Source organism: Eumetopias jubatus, unplaced genomic scaffold, assembly GCF_037043125.1.
Source record: "Eumetopias jubatus isolate StellerSeaLion01/CBP00866 unplaced genomic scaffold, mEumJub1_p1.0 scaffold_9, whole genome shotgun sequence".
Classification (NCBI taxonomy): Eukaryota; Metazoa; Chordata; class Mammalia; order Carnivora; family Otariidae; genus Eumetopias; species Eumetopias jubatus.
In genome coordinates, this window is record NW_028274815.1 from 110322199 (window position 1) to 110340123 (window position 17925).

Genomic DNA, 17925 nt, shown 5'->3' on the forward strand with positions numbered 1-17925 from the left:
GAGCCGCCGCTCTGCCCGCTCGCCTGGGCACACTCAGAGAGCGGCGCGCGTCGCCGGCCCCGGGTCTCCGGCCCGACTCCGCCGCCAGCCTCGGGAGCCCCGGCCGCCGCCCCGCCGGCCCCGCTCCTCTCGCGGACCACCGCGCCCCGCGCTACAGGAACTCCGGCAGGACCCCGACGGGACCCGCGCGCCGCGCTGCAGCCGGAGCCCGGCGGCTATGCCCGGGGCCCCTCTCCTCAGTCGCCCGTCCTGCGCCCGGGCCCGGCCCCCGACGGCCGCGCGTTGAGATGACTTTCCGCGACCTCCTGAGCGTCAGTTTCGAGGGACCCCGCCCTGACAGCAGCGCGGGGGGCTCTAGCGCGGGCGGCGGCGGGGGCGGAGCGGGCGGCGCGGCCGCCTCGGAGGGCCCGGCAGTGGGCGGCGTGCCGGGAGCCGCGGGCGGCGGCGGCGGCGGCGTGGTGGGCGCGGGCGGCGGCGAGGACAACCGGAGCTCCGCCGGGGAGCCGGGGGGCGCGGGCGCGGGCGGCGAGGTGAACGGCACGGCGGCCGTCGGGGGGCTGGTGGTGAGCGCGCAGGGCGTGGGCGTGGGCGTCTTCCTGGCCGCCTTCATCCTCACCGCGGTGGCGGGCAACCTGCTGGTGATCCTCTCCGTGGCCTGCAACCGCCACTTGCAGACGGTCACCAACTATTTTATTGTGAACCTGGCCGTGGCCGACCTGCTGCTGAGCGCCACGGTGCTGCCCTTTTCGGCCACCATGGAGGTTCTGGGCTTCTGGGCCTTCGGCCGGGCCTTCTGCGACGTGTGGGCCGCTGTGGACGTGCTGTGCTGCACGGCCTCCATCCTCAGCCTCTGCACCATCTCGGTGGACCGCTACGTGGGCGTGCGCCACTCGCTCAAATACCCCGCCATCATGACCGAGCGCAAGGCGGCCGCCATCCTGGCACTGCTCTGGGCCGTAGCCCTCGTGGTGTCTGTGGGTCCGCTGCTGGGCTGGAAGGAGCCGGTGCCCCCTGACGAGCGCTTCTGCGGCATTACGGAGGAGGCAGGCTACGCCGTCTTTTCCTCGGTGTGTTCCTTCTACCTGCCGATGGCCGTCATCGTGGTCATGTACTGCCGCGTGTACGTGGTAGCGCGAAGCACCACGCGCAGCCTCGAGGCGGGCGTCAAGCGGGAGCGCAGCAAGGCCTCGGAGGTGGTGCTGCGCATCCACTGTCGCGGAGCCAGCACAGGCGCTGCCGATGGGGTGCGCAGTGCCAAGGGCCACACCTTCCGCAGCTCCCTGTCCCTGCGCCTGCTCAAGTTCTCCCGCGAGAAGAAGGCGGCCAAGACGCTGGCCATCGTCGTGGGCGTCTTCGTGCTCTGCTGGTTCCCCTTCTTCTTCGTCCTGCCGCTTGGTGAGTGACCCGTCTCCCACCAGCCCCTTCCTTTCCTCCTTGAGTCTGTGGTTGTGCCTTCCCGGCACCCAGACTTGGATGGCCTTCCCAGGCAGAAGGTGACTCTCCATCTGGGCACAGAAGGTTGACTTAGTAACCTCCCTGGTCTCTTAGGCAGATGCACTTTGTGGTCGACAAATGAGAGGCCCCTCTTGCTTGCAGGATTCATTTTGCAGGCTTCTGACTTCTGTTCTTACCCCCTCTGAATGGCCATAACAAGTCCCGGGCTTGTTTTAACACTCGCGAACCCCTAAGTTTAATAAGAGATCTGTGGCATCTGGGCGGGCGTCTGCCCCATAGTATGTGGTCAGCAGTGTATATGTTCCTCTAAATACCCCACCCCAACACACACACACACACAAATATAAATTTCAGCTCCCAGAGGTGGGTGCACAGTGGGTGGGCCTCCATTCATGCAGGTGCAGCATGTACAGGAGCAAGGACTAGAAGCCACCTGCTTTCTCCAGGAACTCGTTCAGTTTCAGATGGCTAGGAGATCCTCCTCACCTGGTATCTGTGAATGTGCTGGGCTCTCGCTTCTGAAATCTCCTCTCTCTCGGAGGTGGGGGGTGGGGGAGCTGTGTGGGATGAGGATGGGGATAGGAACAAATTATCAAAGGGAAAGTTAATATCGTACATCATTATTTCTGACATTGACCGAGTCCTTTAGTTCTTTTGAGAACTTTCCTGTTTCTTTCAGCAGCCTCCCTGCAGTCCTGTTCTCAGGGGCTTAGTACAACCCCTTGAAGGCCCCTCCTGGAAGCCCTGGGGCCGGGTCAGCACAGGGAGGAGAAGGGGAGCATCATCTCTGGGGACGCATTTGCCCTGAGTCATTTTGCCCATGGCTGCAACCTCAGCCGGCCCAAGCCAGGCCTCCCCTGCCTTTCCCAGGCCTCACTCCTGCCACACTCTGCCGCGGGGTCAGGAAGGGGACAACGGCTTCCCTCCAGCTCCCCTGCAGGCCGTTGCCACACAGTGGCCACGGTGAACTTTATATATTATAAATTAGAGTGTCACTCTCTGCTAAAACCCCTCCATGCTTTCCAGCTGCCCTGGGAACAAAATCCAGACTCTCCACCGTGGCCTGTAGAGGGTGACCTTCAAATTTATTATTGTCCAAGCCGAAATGAGACATTATGAATATTTATGCTGGGATAACAGGCACAAAGCGGGACAGTGGGGGCAGAGGGGGCAAACCCGGACATGTGGTCCCCGTCCTGGAAGGAGGGCCCTGAGTGATGGCCTCGCAGCTTGGCTGCCCTGCCCCTTGCTCACTGCATCCTTTGGCTCCTCTGACCCTCTTCCAGTTCCTTGCCCCAGCCGAGCTCCTGCCCTTGCACTTGCTCTTCCCTCTCTCTCGCCTGCCCTTCCCACCCCCTCCTGGCTAACTTTAGGTCTCCGTTTAAATGTCCCCTCTTCAGAGAGGTCTTCCCAGGTGCCTCAGCCTCAGTGTGTCCTTCTCTCTATTCTCTCCCTTGGGGCACAAGGTTCTCTTCATTTCCTGTCTCCTTAGCTGTAATGACATCTGCATGCTGCTTGGTTGGTGTCTGACTTCCCCGCACCGGCCTGACGCGCTTCAAGGGCAGGGCCGTTACCAAACGCACAGTGCCCAGTGCAGTGCCCGGCATGTGAGAAATAACGTGGCACAGCAACAAGGACCGCAGGCTCTGGCACCAGCCAGCCTGGGGTCACATCCCAGCTCCGTCCCTGATGGGCTCTGGAACTTCAGGCAAGTCCCTGAATGGCTCTGTGCCTCTGTGTCCTCATCTAGAAAATCGGGGTGGTGGTGATGGTAGCAGTGCCCGTCTGTGGGGCCGTCGTGAGAGTTCAGTGAGCCCTTAGGTGTAAATCTAACCATTGCTTGTCATGAGCATCCTGTGAGCTTTCGCTTTTGTAGTAGCTGCTCACTGAATAAATCACTGACTTGAAAATCAGCCAGCCAGAGGTATTGTGGGGGTACAGGGAGGCATGGACACTAAGCACCATACTTGGCGGGGGCAAGTAGGCAGGCAGGAGAAAGTCAGTGTGGTCCCCCCTTTAGAGACTTGCCCCAGATTTAGTATCTTCCCCGCCAAGCTCCCCACCCAGGCTCCTTTCTCCCACCAACCAGCCCCTGCCCTGTCCCTGCCCAGCCGTACCCCGTCCCGGGTGCCCTCATTCCCCCCCGCCCCTCGCTTCACACTGCCCAACCCCCCCATAGGGAATGATCAAGCTGTGTACAGAATGCCACCTCCCATTATGTTCTTTTAACTTCTTTTAAAATTTCAAGTTACAGAATGATGCACAGGTAAGGAGAGAATGTACACTGAGTGTCCTGGACCAATAATCACCCATACTGAACAGATGTTAACATTTTGCCACATTCACCTCAGATCCCTTTCTCTGTTTCTCTCTTCAAAGAAATAGAACACAGCCAAAAGTAAGTTTCCTCCTGCTGTCCCTCCCTCCTTTTCTCCCTCCCGCCCCAGAGCTAAATCTGGAGCCTGTCACTCCCATCCATATGTTTATACGCTTACCACAGACATCTGTATCCATAGTAATATATAGTATTGTCTTGTGTGCCTTTAGGATTTATATAAATGGCACGATGCCGTGCACATCATTCTTCCGTTTGTCTTTTCCACGCACTGGTACGTCGCTGAGACCCACCCGTGCTAGTTCATCGTAGCAGCAGTAGGGCATTCCATTTGAGAGTACTCCACTGCGCGTTGACGCAGTCTTGTGCTGAACATTTGATTTTTCATATTTTTCACTGTTACAGTCAACACTGCAAAGGGCTACTGTTTTCGGTTTTGGTTTTTGTTTTGTTGAGGTTTAGAGCGCGTGCTCCTCTTCCAGGAAGTCATCCCTAAATTTCCGTGGCCTTTGGCTCTTTTTCAATTCCTCCATCTCTGCTGCTCCTCACACTTGGCGTGGGGCCCCCGGCGTGTCCTTGTCTCCTTCCTGCCTACCAGTCTGGGCTGTGCCCAGCCTCCTGAGCCCCAGAGCAGAGCCCAGGGCTGCTGGTGGAGCCGAGCTGAGTGGAATCTGGCAATAGTGAGCAAGCAGGACGGAGGCCAAGCAGGGAAACAGAATATTCCGATCTGCCTCTGCCATGGTGCGGCTTGGAGGGCGCGGCCTTCAGTGGGGGCAGGAGTGGCTTAAGGGCTGTGCAGAAGGGAGAATGGGCCAGGAGGTCCTGACACCACCCAGCACTGGGCCCAGGCCTGGGAGAAGGGAGGTTCCTTTGAAGGACCAGGGACAATTCTGAGCAGCAACTTTGGGGAGGAATGTGGAATCCAAGGGGCTGGCATATCTTGGTATGGAAGTGCCAATATATGGTCGGGGGGGAGAGGATGTTGGGGACTTAGGTAAAGGGGACCAAGAAGGAGCATGGAGTACAGCCTCCCAGAAAGAGGATGGAGGGACAAAGAGAAGGGCGGGGCTGGGGTTAGAGCTTCGGGGAGCACCCACTTTGAAGGAACCAGAAGGAGGCAGAGAAGGGGGCCGCCAGGGGCAGTGGTGTCTCCCTCCTCCCAGGCCTTGGTCCCCAGGCCAGGTGTGATGAGCACCAGAGGTGGAGGGATTGAGCAAGAGCACTGTGTGCCAGCCAGGACCATAGCCTGTGGAAATGAAGGCACCTAGTAGGGCCACAACCCAGGGATTGTCGAACAGACCCAGGGTGCCCCTCACCCACTCGTCCGCACTCAAAACAGTAGAAGCACAAGCCACAGCCACAGTCTGTCTGTCACCTGTCTGACCCCAAGATGCCAGTCAGCAAGGCCAGGAAGGGAGGTACTGGCTCCTTCCGGGGCACCCAAGGAGCTGTGTATGGACACAAGACACGTCACTGGCCCTCTTGAGGGGACCCCCACCTGCTTGCGCCTTCCCTGCTGATGCCGTGCCGTCCACTCCACAGAGTGCCCATGCAGCCTGGTTTGGCCAGGACAGCCCTGGTTATGCCCGCCGACCGGCGTGATTACTAGCAACGCTCCCCTTTCGCTCTCAAAGTTGTTCCAGTCTGAAGGACAGAATATAGGGTCACCAATCCTTGGGGCCTTTGGAGGAGGGTCTCTTGGGGCAGCCCTGCCCTTGACAGATAGGCGCCCCCTGCTCTCACCTCCGCAAGCTGGCGTGGCACTGGGTGCCTTAGAAAATCACAGGACATTGTGTAAAGGTCCCTCCTGACGTCTAAAGGAACCCAAACTTACGGAATGCATGTGGAGAGCAGTTTGCGCCTGCAGACTTTCGGGGGTGGGGGGTAGGGCAGGGGTGGGGTGGGCGGGAAGTGCCCCTGATAAAAGCCTCCACCCCAGGGCACTTAGTGCAGGAGGCCTTCCATCCCCAGAGGTCTGGGCCTGCCTTTGGGGATAGAAATCCCTGTGAGCAAAAGGGGAACAGAGGCATTGGGGAGACCTTGTCTCAGCAAGCACCCATCCACACAAGAGCTCCCTTCCTCTCCCAGGCACCCCCAGACATTCCCTTGCTGTTCTCATGGTAGCGGCGTTTCACGGCATCTGGCTTTGGTATGCCTGGCAGGGGCCCCCTTAGCCATCCCCAGAGGTGGACCTGTCCCCTGGGACCTACACACACACACACACACACACACACACACACACACACACACACACGCAAGCGCGCGGCAGCCCCACCCCCTATTATTCCCAGCCACCACAGACAGGCCCCTGTGCTGCACACTCCAGGCTCCCTTTTGTTGGGCAGGTCACTGAGCCTCTCTGGCCTCTGAGTTGACCTCTGAATGTGTTCGGTCATCCAAAGCAGCCTCAGAGGCTCAGAGCCTACAGTGCCCTCCCAAATACGTGTCAAGGTACACAAGCTTTCTGGAGGCTCAGCAATGAGAAGTCCCAGGACAGTCCAGCCACCGTCCCAGACCCCCTCCTCCCACTGTCTGTGAGCCATGCCTGGGCCTCCCTCCCGGACTGTCAGGCTTGGCCCTGTGATATCGCTGCCCCACCTGTCCCCCCTGGATTCAGTTAGGTACTCCTTCATGCTCCCCAAATACTCTGCACATGCTTTGATCACAGTACATTGTAATTGCTAGTATTGTTACACGTATCACACAGTGTGAGGACAGAGGAAACTATACATATGCAGACCTAGAAGAGCGGAGGTATTTGTGGGGGGCCCTGTGGCTTGGGAGACATGAATTGGAGAGTGCATGAGAAGAGGAGTCACGAGATGAGACAGGATGCCATCAACAGGAGAAGGGGTAAATAAATGATGCTGTTTTCATTGGCTGAACTACTATACAGCTAGGAAAAATAACAAATGTGTTGCCCACAGCAATGTGGATGAATTTCGTGGACACTATGCTGGGCAAAGTAAGCCAGATCTGAAATTGAAAGCACACATACTCTATGATTCTGTGTGTACAAAGTTCAAAAACAGGCAAAACTAGTTGATGATAAAAGTCAGGATAGTGGGTATACGTGTTGACTGGAAGAGAGAGCAAAGAAACCTTCCGAAGGGCTGAGAATGTTCTAGATCTTGGTCTGGGCAGCGACTACATTGGCGTGTTGCATATGTAAAGTCATCAAGCTATACTCTTAAAATGCATATGCTTTATAACTTGACTGTCATTATCCGATGCCTTAATTAGAAAGAGAGAAGGTGGGAGGAGGCAGAAGAGAGGCTTGAGCCACGCTGAGGAGTCGGTGTCCAGACTGGAAAGCACACGTGGGCAGCCAGCTATAGAGGGTAGATTCCTCATGTGCATCTGAGTGTTGGCCAAATGCCAAAGGACTCATCTCCACGCATTCCCTGAGGTCGCGCAGGGGCCTACGGTCGCAGGGGGAGTGGGAGGGGATGTTTGTGGCAGGTCCTCAGCAGTGACATCACTGTCCCTGGCCCGAAAACCTGAAGAAAGGACTGGCATGACATCTCCTAATTGTGCCTTTGCAGTACCTGGCGCAGAGTAGGTGCTCAGTAAGTGTGTGTAGAGGGAGGAAGTGGTGGACCCCATGGCCTCTTCACATCCCCCCATGCCCAGGGTCTGAGTGGTAAAGTACAGCACCCCCCCTTTTCTTTGGTTTTCTTTTATTAGGATAAGAACACTTAACATGATATCAACCCTCTTAACAAGTTTTGAAGTGTACAATACACTGTTGTTAACTGTAGACACAGCGTTGCACAGTAGATCTCTAGAATGTATTCATCTTGAGTGAAACTTTATTTATGCCTATTGATGAGCAGCTCACTACTCCCCGCCCCCCACCATTGCATTCTTCGATTCCCATGACCCAGCTTCAACAATGCCAACCCAAGGCCAGCCTTGGTGCATCCCAACCCCCACCCACTCTCCCAGCGCTGAGGATTATTTTGTTTCATTTTGTTTTCCAGGATTATTTTAAAGAACATCCACACGCCATATCAGTTCATCTGTAAATTCTTCAATAGACATTTCTAGAACACAAGAACTTTTTCTGAAAAATAACCACAATCCATTATAATACATAAAAATAATTGTTTAATATCAAATATGGTCTACTTAGTGTTCAAATCCTGCCAGTTGCCTCATAAATTTGTAGTTTGTTTGAATCAGGATCCGAGAAAGGTGCCTATGTTGCGTGTGGCTGATTTGCCTGCTAGGTCTCTTTAATTGGTAAGATTCCCCTCCTCGCACGTTTTCCTCGCAATTTTTTTTTTAAAGATTTTATTTATTTGACAGAGAGAGACACAGCGAGAGAGGGAACACAAGCAGGGGGAGAGGGAGAGGGAGAAGCAGGCTTCCCAATGATCAGGGAGCCCGATGCAGGGCTTGATCCCAGGACCCTGGGATCATGACCTGAGCCGAAGGCAGACACTTAATGACTGAGCTACTCACGCGCCCCTTTTCCTTGCAATTTATTTGGTGAAGAAACTAGATCATCTGTCCTGAAGAGTTGCCCACAGTCTGGAGTCTGCGTCCCCACAGGGCCGTTCAGTGTGTCCCTCTGTTCCCCGTACTTCCTGTAAACTGGCTTGATCAGAGTCAGGTTCGGTGTTTTGGCCAAGAATTCTTCTCTTTGTGCTATTACAAGTGGTCAAGGGCTCAGGTGCCTGATAAGATGTCTCAGGCTCAGCTCGTACTTTTCTTCCCCCAGAACCTGGAAGCAGCCATTTTGTGATCACTTAAAGATCACAGTCTGAGCTCTCAGGTGTTCAGTGATACTGAGTTGACCCCTGATTCAGCAGACGTTTTATTTTTCGTCAAAGAAAAATACACCACTGACGGGATGTACCTAGGAGCCGCCCCTCCGCCTACATCCTCGCAGCTATGGAAGGGCGTCCATAGCCAGACCAATAGTTCTCTGCCAGCCCCACAGAGTTCATGGGTCCTGAGCCAAACATGGGGGCACAGGACTTCTGATCTATTCCTGATCCATCTCGAGCCAGAGGACCTGCCACTTACCTCTCACCATGGAAAACTGGCAGTGAAAGGAATTCAAGAGAATTGGCTTGGCACAGCTGGCCCCACGGTGCCCTCAAATCACCCCTTCATGTTCTCACAATCCATCTGAGACCAGACCCCTCTCCAGGTCACCTCTTCTTGACAGCCTTCCATGATTGTGCCCACTTCAAAATGGCCTTGTCTCTTACCACTCTCCCCTTCCCCTTCTCTGTTCCAGGGATCCCAACTTCTTGGTTGTCCTCCCAACTTCTCAGGTTCCCTGTTGCCTCAGGGCCTTTGCACATGCCCTTTCCACTGTCCGGCATTCTCTTTCCTCAGATAGATGCATGGCTCAGTGCCCCCTCGGGGTCTTTAGGTCTCAGCTCAAGTGTGCTTTATTAGAGAGGTTTATTTGACCCTTTACAGTATAGCAAAGAGGTCTGTGGGCAGCAGAGGTCTCAGGTTCTCTTGACAGAAGAGCTGTTGAGCTCCAGAGTCAGAGACACTAAGCGAGCAGTTGTGAGAAGTGAGAGAGAGAAAGGGAGCGTAAGCGGGGAATTCCTTCTCTCCTAACCCTGCTGGCGAGAAGACACCTGGCTATCTAGGAGAATGTGGTATTTTTAACCCCACTCTATCTCTCTGGCCAGAGAGAATGGCTGCCTGTGGATAGAAAAGTCCCTAGTGATGGAGGGGGTGGGAAAGGGGGCAGACTGGGGTGCAACCTGATATTTCATGGTCGGCTGCAAGTTATGAGCAAGCCTGGCTGTGAATTCTGACATTCTGCCAAGAACAAGTTCCCTTCTGGTGATGCCAGAAGGGTGCTGTTAATCACACAGTCTGCCCCATGGCTTCTGAGCTATCACTCCCCAGTGAGGCTTGGCCAGATTGGTCAGCTCCAGCCTAGCCAGCACCTCAGTAGCATCTCCTAGACCTGGACATCTCTGGTCCTTTGGCATGGGGACTGGCTTGTGATCATCAAGGCTGCAAACACAAACCTCACAGGCTGCCTCAGTTTCCCCAACAATGTGTGGGCCAGGCTGGCCCAGCCAACATGCCATAGAATGGGCTTACCTGCGGACATAGGAGAGGCCCTGCCTTTTATGACTAGTGGATGTCCAGCCCCCCGGGACATTAGGTTAGACTCCTGACAGAGGCACCCCAATATAGGGAATGGGGGAAGGCAGGTGGGAGCAAGCCTGATGGGAGACATGAGAGCAAGGTCAAGGAGAAGAGAGAAGCAAGCAGCAGTTGGGTCTGTGCTCATCTCCCACCTGTGTTCTTGCTGCCTCTCCTCACAGGTGCCTAGATGCGGCCCCTCAGCCCTTGCTCTGGGGCAGGCACTTGTGTTAGAGGCTGGGATGAAAACATCCATCAGTCTCATTGCTGCCTTCAAGAAACCGATAGTCTGGGAGGGTAGATAGAGCAGTAACAAATTTTATTAAAATGCGGGCTTGCACAAGAGAGCCCGTAACCCAGGCTTGGTAGGGAGGACGCCTGCCCCAAGGCTGGAGGGCTGGGAGGGAGGAAACAGTTGGGGCCAGGCAGAAAGGCAGAGGGAGCCCAGCCCCCGTGGGAGGACCTGCTGGCAGCTCCATCCTTCGGCTTGTGGCCAAATTTGGAGGGGAGCAAGCTGCAGACAGCACTGGGTCCTAAAAAGCCTTGAATGCCACACAAGAGAGCTTGGGCTTAGTCCTCAGACCCGCTGGAAGCCACTCGCGGTTTTCAGAGGTTTAAGGAGGGAAACCAATTTTAGAAAAAGCCTCCAGCAGCTGTGTGCAGAGTGGAGAAGCCAGAGGACCCTTGGGGGCTGTCACAGCCATGCAAACAAAATGAGATGCCAGACTAAGCAAAGGCTTCGGGAACGAGGTGAAGGGAGGGACCCCGCTAGATAGAAAATCGAAGGCACTGGGCACGATGGCCAGTTGGACATGGAGGGTAGAGAAGAGGGACTCACTGAGCAACCTTGGCGAGTGTTCAGCACCTACTGAACTGTGTGTTCAGTGTGCCCAGGAGGGCTTCGGGGCCATGGGAGTATAGTGCCAAGCAAAACAGGCATGAGTCCTGCCCTGGGGACTTGGCTGCAGAGAGAGAGAGATGCTGAACAAAATGAAAACTAACTCAAACAGTACGGGAGGAGGCGGTAAGTGCCACAGAGGGCAACAGCCCCAGTCGAGGGGGGATGGGGAGTGCTGGGGGGGAGGACAGTGTGACTTTCCATGGGAAGTCAGGTGAGGGCACGAGCCAGGTGGCTATCTGGGAGAAGACGAGGAGGAGGAAAAGCAAGTGCAAAGGCCCTGGGAGTGTGTCTGGCATATCCAAGAAGCAACATGGAGGGCAGTTTGGCTGGAACAGGTGGGGAAGGGAAGTAGGCAGGTGTAGACAGAAGGGATAGAGAGTGAGGTTGTAGCCCGAGAAGCAGGAGAGAGGTTGCAGCTGGGACAAGGGCACGCTTGAAGGGGACTGATGGATGGAACGCACCACCACACAAGTCGGCATGCTGACCTTGGGCAGGAGGAGAGACTCCTTCTTACCAAGGAGGAGAGGTGAGGAAAGCTTGCTCAAGTGCGCGACTTCCTTGGCTTCTGTTTTCTCTGTGAAACAGGATGTGAGATCGGCTGCTCCGGAGGAGGCGAAGGGGCGGAACAAAGGCTCAAGGTGCTGGTGTGGGACTTGGGGAGAGTGGGCTGAGGGTGAGCAGCAAGGTCCCTGGAAGCCCCAGACAGAGCTGAGGGCGGGAACCCTAACATATTCAGGGAGTGGGTGAATCACTCCGCAGTTCTAGTCTGGATGAATAGGTACAACCCAAATCTAGAAGGATGTGGACATGGGAGGCTTGAGGAGGGAACACGGGAGGTGTGAGTGATTAGGAGTCTCAGCTAAGCAGGGATGATAGGAGGAATCCAAGGGGCTGGCAGAAGGTCAAAGTACAGATAAGAAAGAGAGACCAAGAAGCTGCAGTGAGCAGTGGAAAACGGGTTTTAAGTGAAGAAATGAAATGCTCAGGTTTTCTTTTAAAAGGATCCCCCAGGTTGGAGCCCCGCATCGGGCTCCCTGCTCAGCGGGAAGCCTGCTTCTCCCTCTCCCACTCCCCCTGCTTGTGTTCCCTCTCTCGCTGTGTCTCTCTCTCTGTCAAATAAATAAGTAAAATCTAAAAGAATAAAATAAAATAAAAAGGATCCCCCAGGACGCTTGGGTGGCTCCGTCGGTTGGGCGTCTGACTCTCGGTTTCAGCTTGGGCTGTGGTCTCAGGGGTGGTGGGATTGCCCCACCTCGGCTCCAAGCTCGGCAGGAAGTCTGCTTGGAGATTCTCTCCTTCTGCGCCCCCCTGCACTCACTCGTGCTCTCTCTTCCTCTTTCTAAGACAAATGAATAAATCTTTTTAAAAAATAATAATAAATAAAAGGATCCCCCCCCGCTGCTGCGTGGAGAAAAAGGTGCAGGGGCTCAGGGACAGGTGCAAGGGGTCCACTTAGAAGGGCACTTTGGGTAGAGGATGATAGTAGCTGGGACCAGGGGGTGGCACAAAGTGGGGGGGGTTCCAGGACCAGTTGGAGTGGCGGGTGGGATGCGGGTGGGACCAAGCCGTTGGCGTGTATGAGGCACCAGTGGTGTGCCAAGTACATGTGCAGGGCTTACCCTTTAAAGACGAGATAGACACAGGGTGTCTGGCTGGCTCAGCTGGGAGGAGCATTTGACTCTTGATCTCAGGGTCGTGAGTTCGAGCCCCACATTGGATATGCAGATTACTTAAATAAATAAATGTATTTTTTAAAAGGTAAGACAGGAAACTGATAGTCGCCTGCTGTGTTCTTGGCACTTGGAAGTGAGAAGATGTGCTATAGGGAGGGTACCCGTAACTGCAGGGTTGGAAGGGGTGGTATGAGGAGGGCTTCTAGGTGGAGGTGTCTCTGGAGCTGGCACTAACGGGGAGGAAAGAGGAAGGGCCATCCAGGATGAGCAGGAGCAAAAGCTCCCAGGCAAGCCTGGGGAGCCTGCTGTGACCAGAGGGCAGCAAGAAGTCAGCGCGGCCATTCAGCTGACACACAGGAAGACAGAAGTAAAACTGCTGAGGAAAGCGGGAGCCATAAGAGAAAGGAGAGCAAGGGTGTGATGCTGGGTGCCAGTATGGAGCGGTGGGAGGCTGAGGGAGGGGGTCCCACACAGGCCTGTGTTTCCAGTGACCGTTGCCAAGTTGAGTTCGCAGGGCTGGGCTCTCTGCCTGCAAGGAAGGCTGTGGGAGAGGGAGCCAGGTCGGGGCAGAAAAGAGGGCTGCCAGGCACTGAGAGACAGTGGCCTTGTCTCAGAGCCCCCACCTGCTCACTGAGGCTTTCCTGTAGCTGGGCTCAGGGGCTGGCACAGGTGTGTGCCAGGCCGCTGCAGAGGGATGAGAAAGCAGACAGCCGAGGTTGGCCTGAGTAGCCACAAGTCAGAGTGGCTGGTGGAGCAGAAAGCTGGGGGTGGCTGGAAAGGGGCTTGTCCACCAAGGCCCCCACAGCCGGGTGGCATTGCAGGGACAACGCCCATGAGCCAAGTGCCCATCCTCAGGGGTCTCAGGGCAGTTTCCCATTTTATCCATGCATGCAAAGGGCAGGGACGTGCTCACGGCCCCCTCGGACCCCAGAGATCTTGGCCAGAGGTTCAAGCTGATGAGACAGTGTTGGGGAGGGGGCAGGACAGCAGGGAGAGTGAGACTGGGTGCAGGGAGGCATGGGGGGCAGACTGTGGCCCTCTGGGCAGAGGTAGCTGTGAGGCTCAGAACTGCCACTTTTGGGGGCACAGAGGTGCTGTTGCCTGTGGAAGCTGGAGCCCACGCACAGGCGTGTGTATTTTCCAGGCAAGATGTCTGTGCACGGTGGGCAGAGAGCTTATGAAACAATAGTGCCAGATGCTGTCAGTGTTCCTTCCATGCCACCCCCTGGACCTTCAGGGCACATCAACCAACTTCCATCCCAGCACCTGCCCGCATCTTTGCCCAGGGCCTTTCTCCACCCACCAAAATCCTCATCATCCACCCACACAGCAGGAAGCATGGGAAATTAACACCCCTGGGAGTAGCCCATCCGGTGACTGACGGGAGTGGGGGTGTAGATACCCCGCCTCCCTCACCCCGCTGGTGGGACAGCTCTGAGCTTCCTGAACTTCGTGGCATCCCAGAGCTCCCAGTGGGATTGTGCCCACAATGAGCGACTTGCACTTGAATCCTTGTCTCAGTGTCTTCTGGGAGAGCTCAGAGTAAGACAAGAACCTCAGCAGGACACAGGAGGAAAACCTTGGGGCAGAAAGGCTGAGTGTGGATCCCAGGGCTTTGTGTGTAAGGAATTCCCAGCCTGTAGCAAGCTTCTGCACAGGTTGCTTGAGCATAAAGTGGAATAGTGTTTATAAAACGGTCCAGGGCATACTAATAATATGCCGTGTCACCCACCAATCTGAGTAAAAACCACGCTGATAACGATGCCGTTTGGCTGGCTACAGACTTACAGCTGAAAGCATAGTCCACTGATTTGTCATCCTGGGCTAAATATAAAGGAACTGTGGCCTGAGTCCGAGTTATTTTCAGCACCGTGTCTTACTTTGCAGCCATTGAGGGATGCTATTCAGAGGGCCACCTTCCTGGAGGCTGAAGTCAACCCTGGTGGCCCCCACATTCCAAGACAACTGTCTAACTCCTCTTCCAGGGAAATTGCCTCCTCAGCATGTGATGACTGATGCCCCAGGCTCCCCCAAACCCACCAGGTCTTGGCTTCTGTTTCTGGCTACTCTCCAGAGCTGGGAACTGGGTCTCTTCCCGGGGTGGAGTTGTCCTCTCTCAAAAGCCACCGAAGAGGGAGAGGGGAAGTGAAGAGATGCCAGTGTTTATTAAGAGCCTGTGGAGTCCTGCACTCTGAAATGCATGAATCTTCACAACATCCCTTCCGGAGAAATTTTGGATTTCGCAGAAAGTGTGAGACTTGGATGGCTCAATAACTTGCTCAGGGCTGCGTGACCGCAGTTTCAAAGGCCTGTGCCTCGTGACGCTGGGTGACTCCTTCTGCCACCGCCACCGTGTGTCTTGGCACTGAGATTTCTCTATATGGTGGGAGGTGGGGGATGGGCAAGTGCTCCCAGGTCAAAGGGGGGGCCTGGTGCCTCTGCCCCCTCAGGAGGGGCACCCTGCTCTCGTTTCTTTGGGGGCAAAGGGAGGAGAGAGCAGGGCCCATGATTTGTCAAGGACCCCTGCCCCTGGCCCGCTCAGTCTCACTGGCACCGGCAACTTTTTCCTGGGATGGGATGCTCCCCCCTGGCCCGCTCAGTCTCACGGGCACCGGCAACTTTTTCCTGGGATGGGATGCCCCCCCCGCCCCCCGCCTCAGCTGCTGCTGAGGATGTGAGAATGAACAAGAGTGGCTTTTGCTTTCTGGGTCATGCCCTTACATTTTGTCAGGTTACCTTACCTTTTAAGGACATGACCCCCCAGGTCGGTGGTGGGGATGCCAGGGGAGAAGTGTGTGAGGAGGAGGGTCTTTCTGACACAGCTCAGGTCCTAGTGCACACACCCCCTCCTGCCTGGCACTCTGCTCCCTCAAAGCCAGCCCCAGAAGCCCCCCCCACCACTTCCACTGGGACAGCCCCGCTGACCTTCGCTCCAACAGCCATAGGCATTGTGTTTATTGAGACTTAATTCTAGGCTCTGTCTCTCGCCTGCTTGAAAACATCCATGGCTCCCAACTTCCCACAAATAAATGTGGAAACTCCCAGCATTTCAGGCCCTTCACCATCTGTCCCAATGATGTTTTCTCGGCGTATGGCACAGGACATTCTCAGAACCCCAACTTGTACTCCTCTGCCCCCCCCACTCCTAACACTCTCTGTCCCTCCTCATCCTGCTAGGCTCCTGTCCATCCTCGGAGAACCCCGGAAACCCCCCGCCCCACATGCTGAGCACTACCATCACCCTGTCTTCATTCCCTTGATAGTTCATGCACATAGCTACTCAGGGAATGGGGCCATGTTTGCTGTGAGCCCAGCACAGTGCCTGACGTGGGGCAAGCCTTGGTCAACATTTAATTCAAAGGTGCTTACCCTTTCTGTGCTACAGACTTCCTTGGGCATCTGGCAAAGCTTATGGGACCCCTTCTCGGAGTTACGCTTTCAAATGCATAAACTAAAATACAAAGGATTGCAAATAAAACCGATTTCACTGAAAACATCAAAATATTTGTGAACGAAATCTGTGACTTAGTAAGTAATGTGCTTCTAGGTTAAGGCATTAAATAAGAGGATCTAGTGGTGTGTTCTGATGTCTGTCATTTCCAAATGGTGAGCAGCATTGACAGTATTTTCAAAGCATCTGCAACAACTGAATGTGACAGGAAAATATCTGGCAGGAACTGCTCACATCAGGTTGAATCGTAGGAAACTGCCAATCTTGCACCAGTTTTGAGCTACAAGAACCGTGATTGCATATGGCTTTGTCTCCTTCTACTCGGGTTTGTTGCTGACGCTCGTCTTGGGGGAAACTCACAGTATCAGGTAGATGTGAGTAAAATGGAAGATGACGATTTTTCCTCATCCAAGTTCATGGACCCCTCGAATTATATCAGGGACCCCTTGGGGAGGGAGAACCTTGAGAGCCCGGAGTTGCCGACTGGGCCCCTAGTTGAAGTCTTTGCGCCCAGGGGCTGCCAGGGCCTCCCTCTCTCCGAGCGTCCGACTAACAGGCATGGTTCTCTGCCCCCCCGCAGGCTCCCTGTTCCCGCAGCTGAAGCCGTCGGAGGGCGTCTTCAAGGTCATCTTCTGGCTGGGCTACTTCAACAGCTGCGTGAACCCGCTCATCTACCCGTGCTCCAGCCGTGAGTTCAAGCGTGCCTTCCTCCGCCTGCTGCGCTGTCAGTGCCGGCGTCGCCGGCGCCGCCGTCCCCTCTGGCGCGTCTACGGCCACCACTGGCGGGGCTCGACCGGCGGCCCGCGCCCCGACTTCGCTCCCGGCCGCGACGCCGCGCCTCCTGGGGCCCCGCTGGCCCTCACCGCGCCCTCGGCCCCCGGCTCCCCTGGCACGCCCGAGGCGCAGGCTCCTGTGGCCGGTCGTCGAAAGCCGCCCTGCGCCTTCCGCGAGTGGAGGCTGCTCGGGCCGTTCCGGAGACCCACCACCCAGCTGCGCGCCAAGGTCTCCAGCCTGTCGCACAAGATCCGCGCCGGGAGCGCGCAGCGCGCAGAGGCCGCCGGCACCCTGCGGGCGGAGGTGGAGGCCGTGTCCCTCGGAGTCCCCCACGACGTGGCCGAGGGCGCCACCTGCCAGGCCTACGAACTGGCCGACTACAGCAACCTCCGGGAGACTGATATTTAGGGACCCCGAGCGAGGCCGGGGAGTGTGCTGGGGAAGGAGGAAAGGGGCTGCGGGTGGGGGAAGCGGGGAGGGCGGTGAGGGAGGCTTGGCTTTGTTCAGGAGGCCGGGGCCGGATCAGGGACCCGGACACGGATCAGGGCGGCTGCCCTGTGGCCTTCCTGAGGAACTGAGGCGGGGGTAGGGCCCTGGAAAGGTGAAAAGTTGTGGCCCCCTCCTGGACATAGGTGCCTGGAGCTCCTCCTTTCGGAGGAAGGGGCTGCGGGTTCCGGGGGTGGGGGGACCATTTGCTCCCAATCCCTGTTTGAGAAATACTGCCCCATCCATGCCCTGAACCCTGGACAGACAGCCTCAAGTGTGGCGAGGCAGGCCCGCCCCTCCTCTTGGGGAGGAAGGGTCACAGAGGCCCTGCCTGGCTGTCCCCAGTGCCTCCCCTAGGGAAAAAGTCAGTGGAACCAGGGCTTCTCCATGGACACAATTTCTCCTTACTGCCGACTGGAGGAACCCAGTGGACCTGCCGCCACCACCAATAAGCTTTGGTGACAGATTGGATGACCATCCGACAAGCCTGTTGTATTTACCCATGGACTCACTCCCCCCTACAGAGGCTCCTCCATGCATACCACATCACCTGGCCCTGCCCCTCATTATGTCCCAAGGGCCTTACTGTTTACACTCTGTACATAGTGCCTGTGCCCATCACTTCTTGCCGGGATCTGGAGCCATCAAATGGGGAGAGCTTTATTTGTCATTTTGAGACATATTTATTGGTAAGAGTACTTCTATTTTGTCCAAACGGTGC

At 56.0% G+C, this 17925-nt stretch overlaps 1 protein-coding gene across 1 annotated transcript; it reads left to right on the forward strand.

The window, feature by feature from the left end:
- Positions 1-287: 287 nt before the first annotated feature.
- On the forward strand, positions 288-17126 carry ADRA1D (adrenoceptor alpha 1D). The gene is made up of 2 exons (XM_028118946.1): positions 288-1395; positions 16525-17126. Exons 1-2 carry the CDS (start codon positions 288-290, stop codon positions 17124-17126), a joined length of 1710 nt encoding a protein of 569 aa, XP_027974747.1.
- Positions 17127-17925: the final 799 nt, after the last annotated feature.

Excerpts from the sequence above, each read along its gene's own strand:
- ADRA1D (XM_028118946.1), top strand. The coding sequence starts at position 288 with ATGACTTTCCGCGACCTCCTGAGCGTCAGTTTCGAGGGACCCCGCCCT. Across the intron at positions 1,396-16,524 it reads CTTCTTCGTCCTGCCGCTTG|GCTCCCTGTTCCCGCAGCTG; the intron begins GTGAGTGACCCG and ends GCCCCCCCGCAG.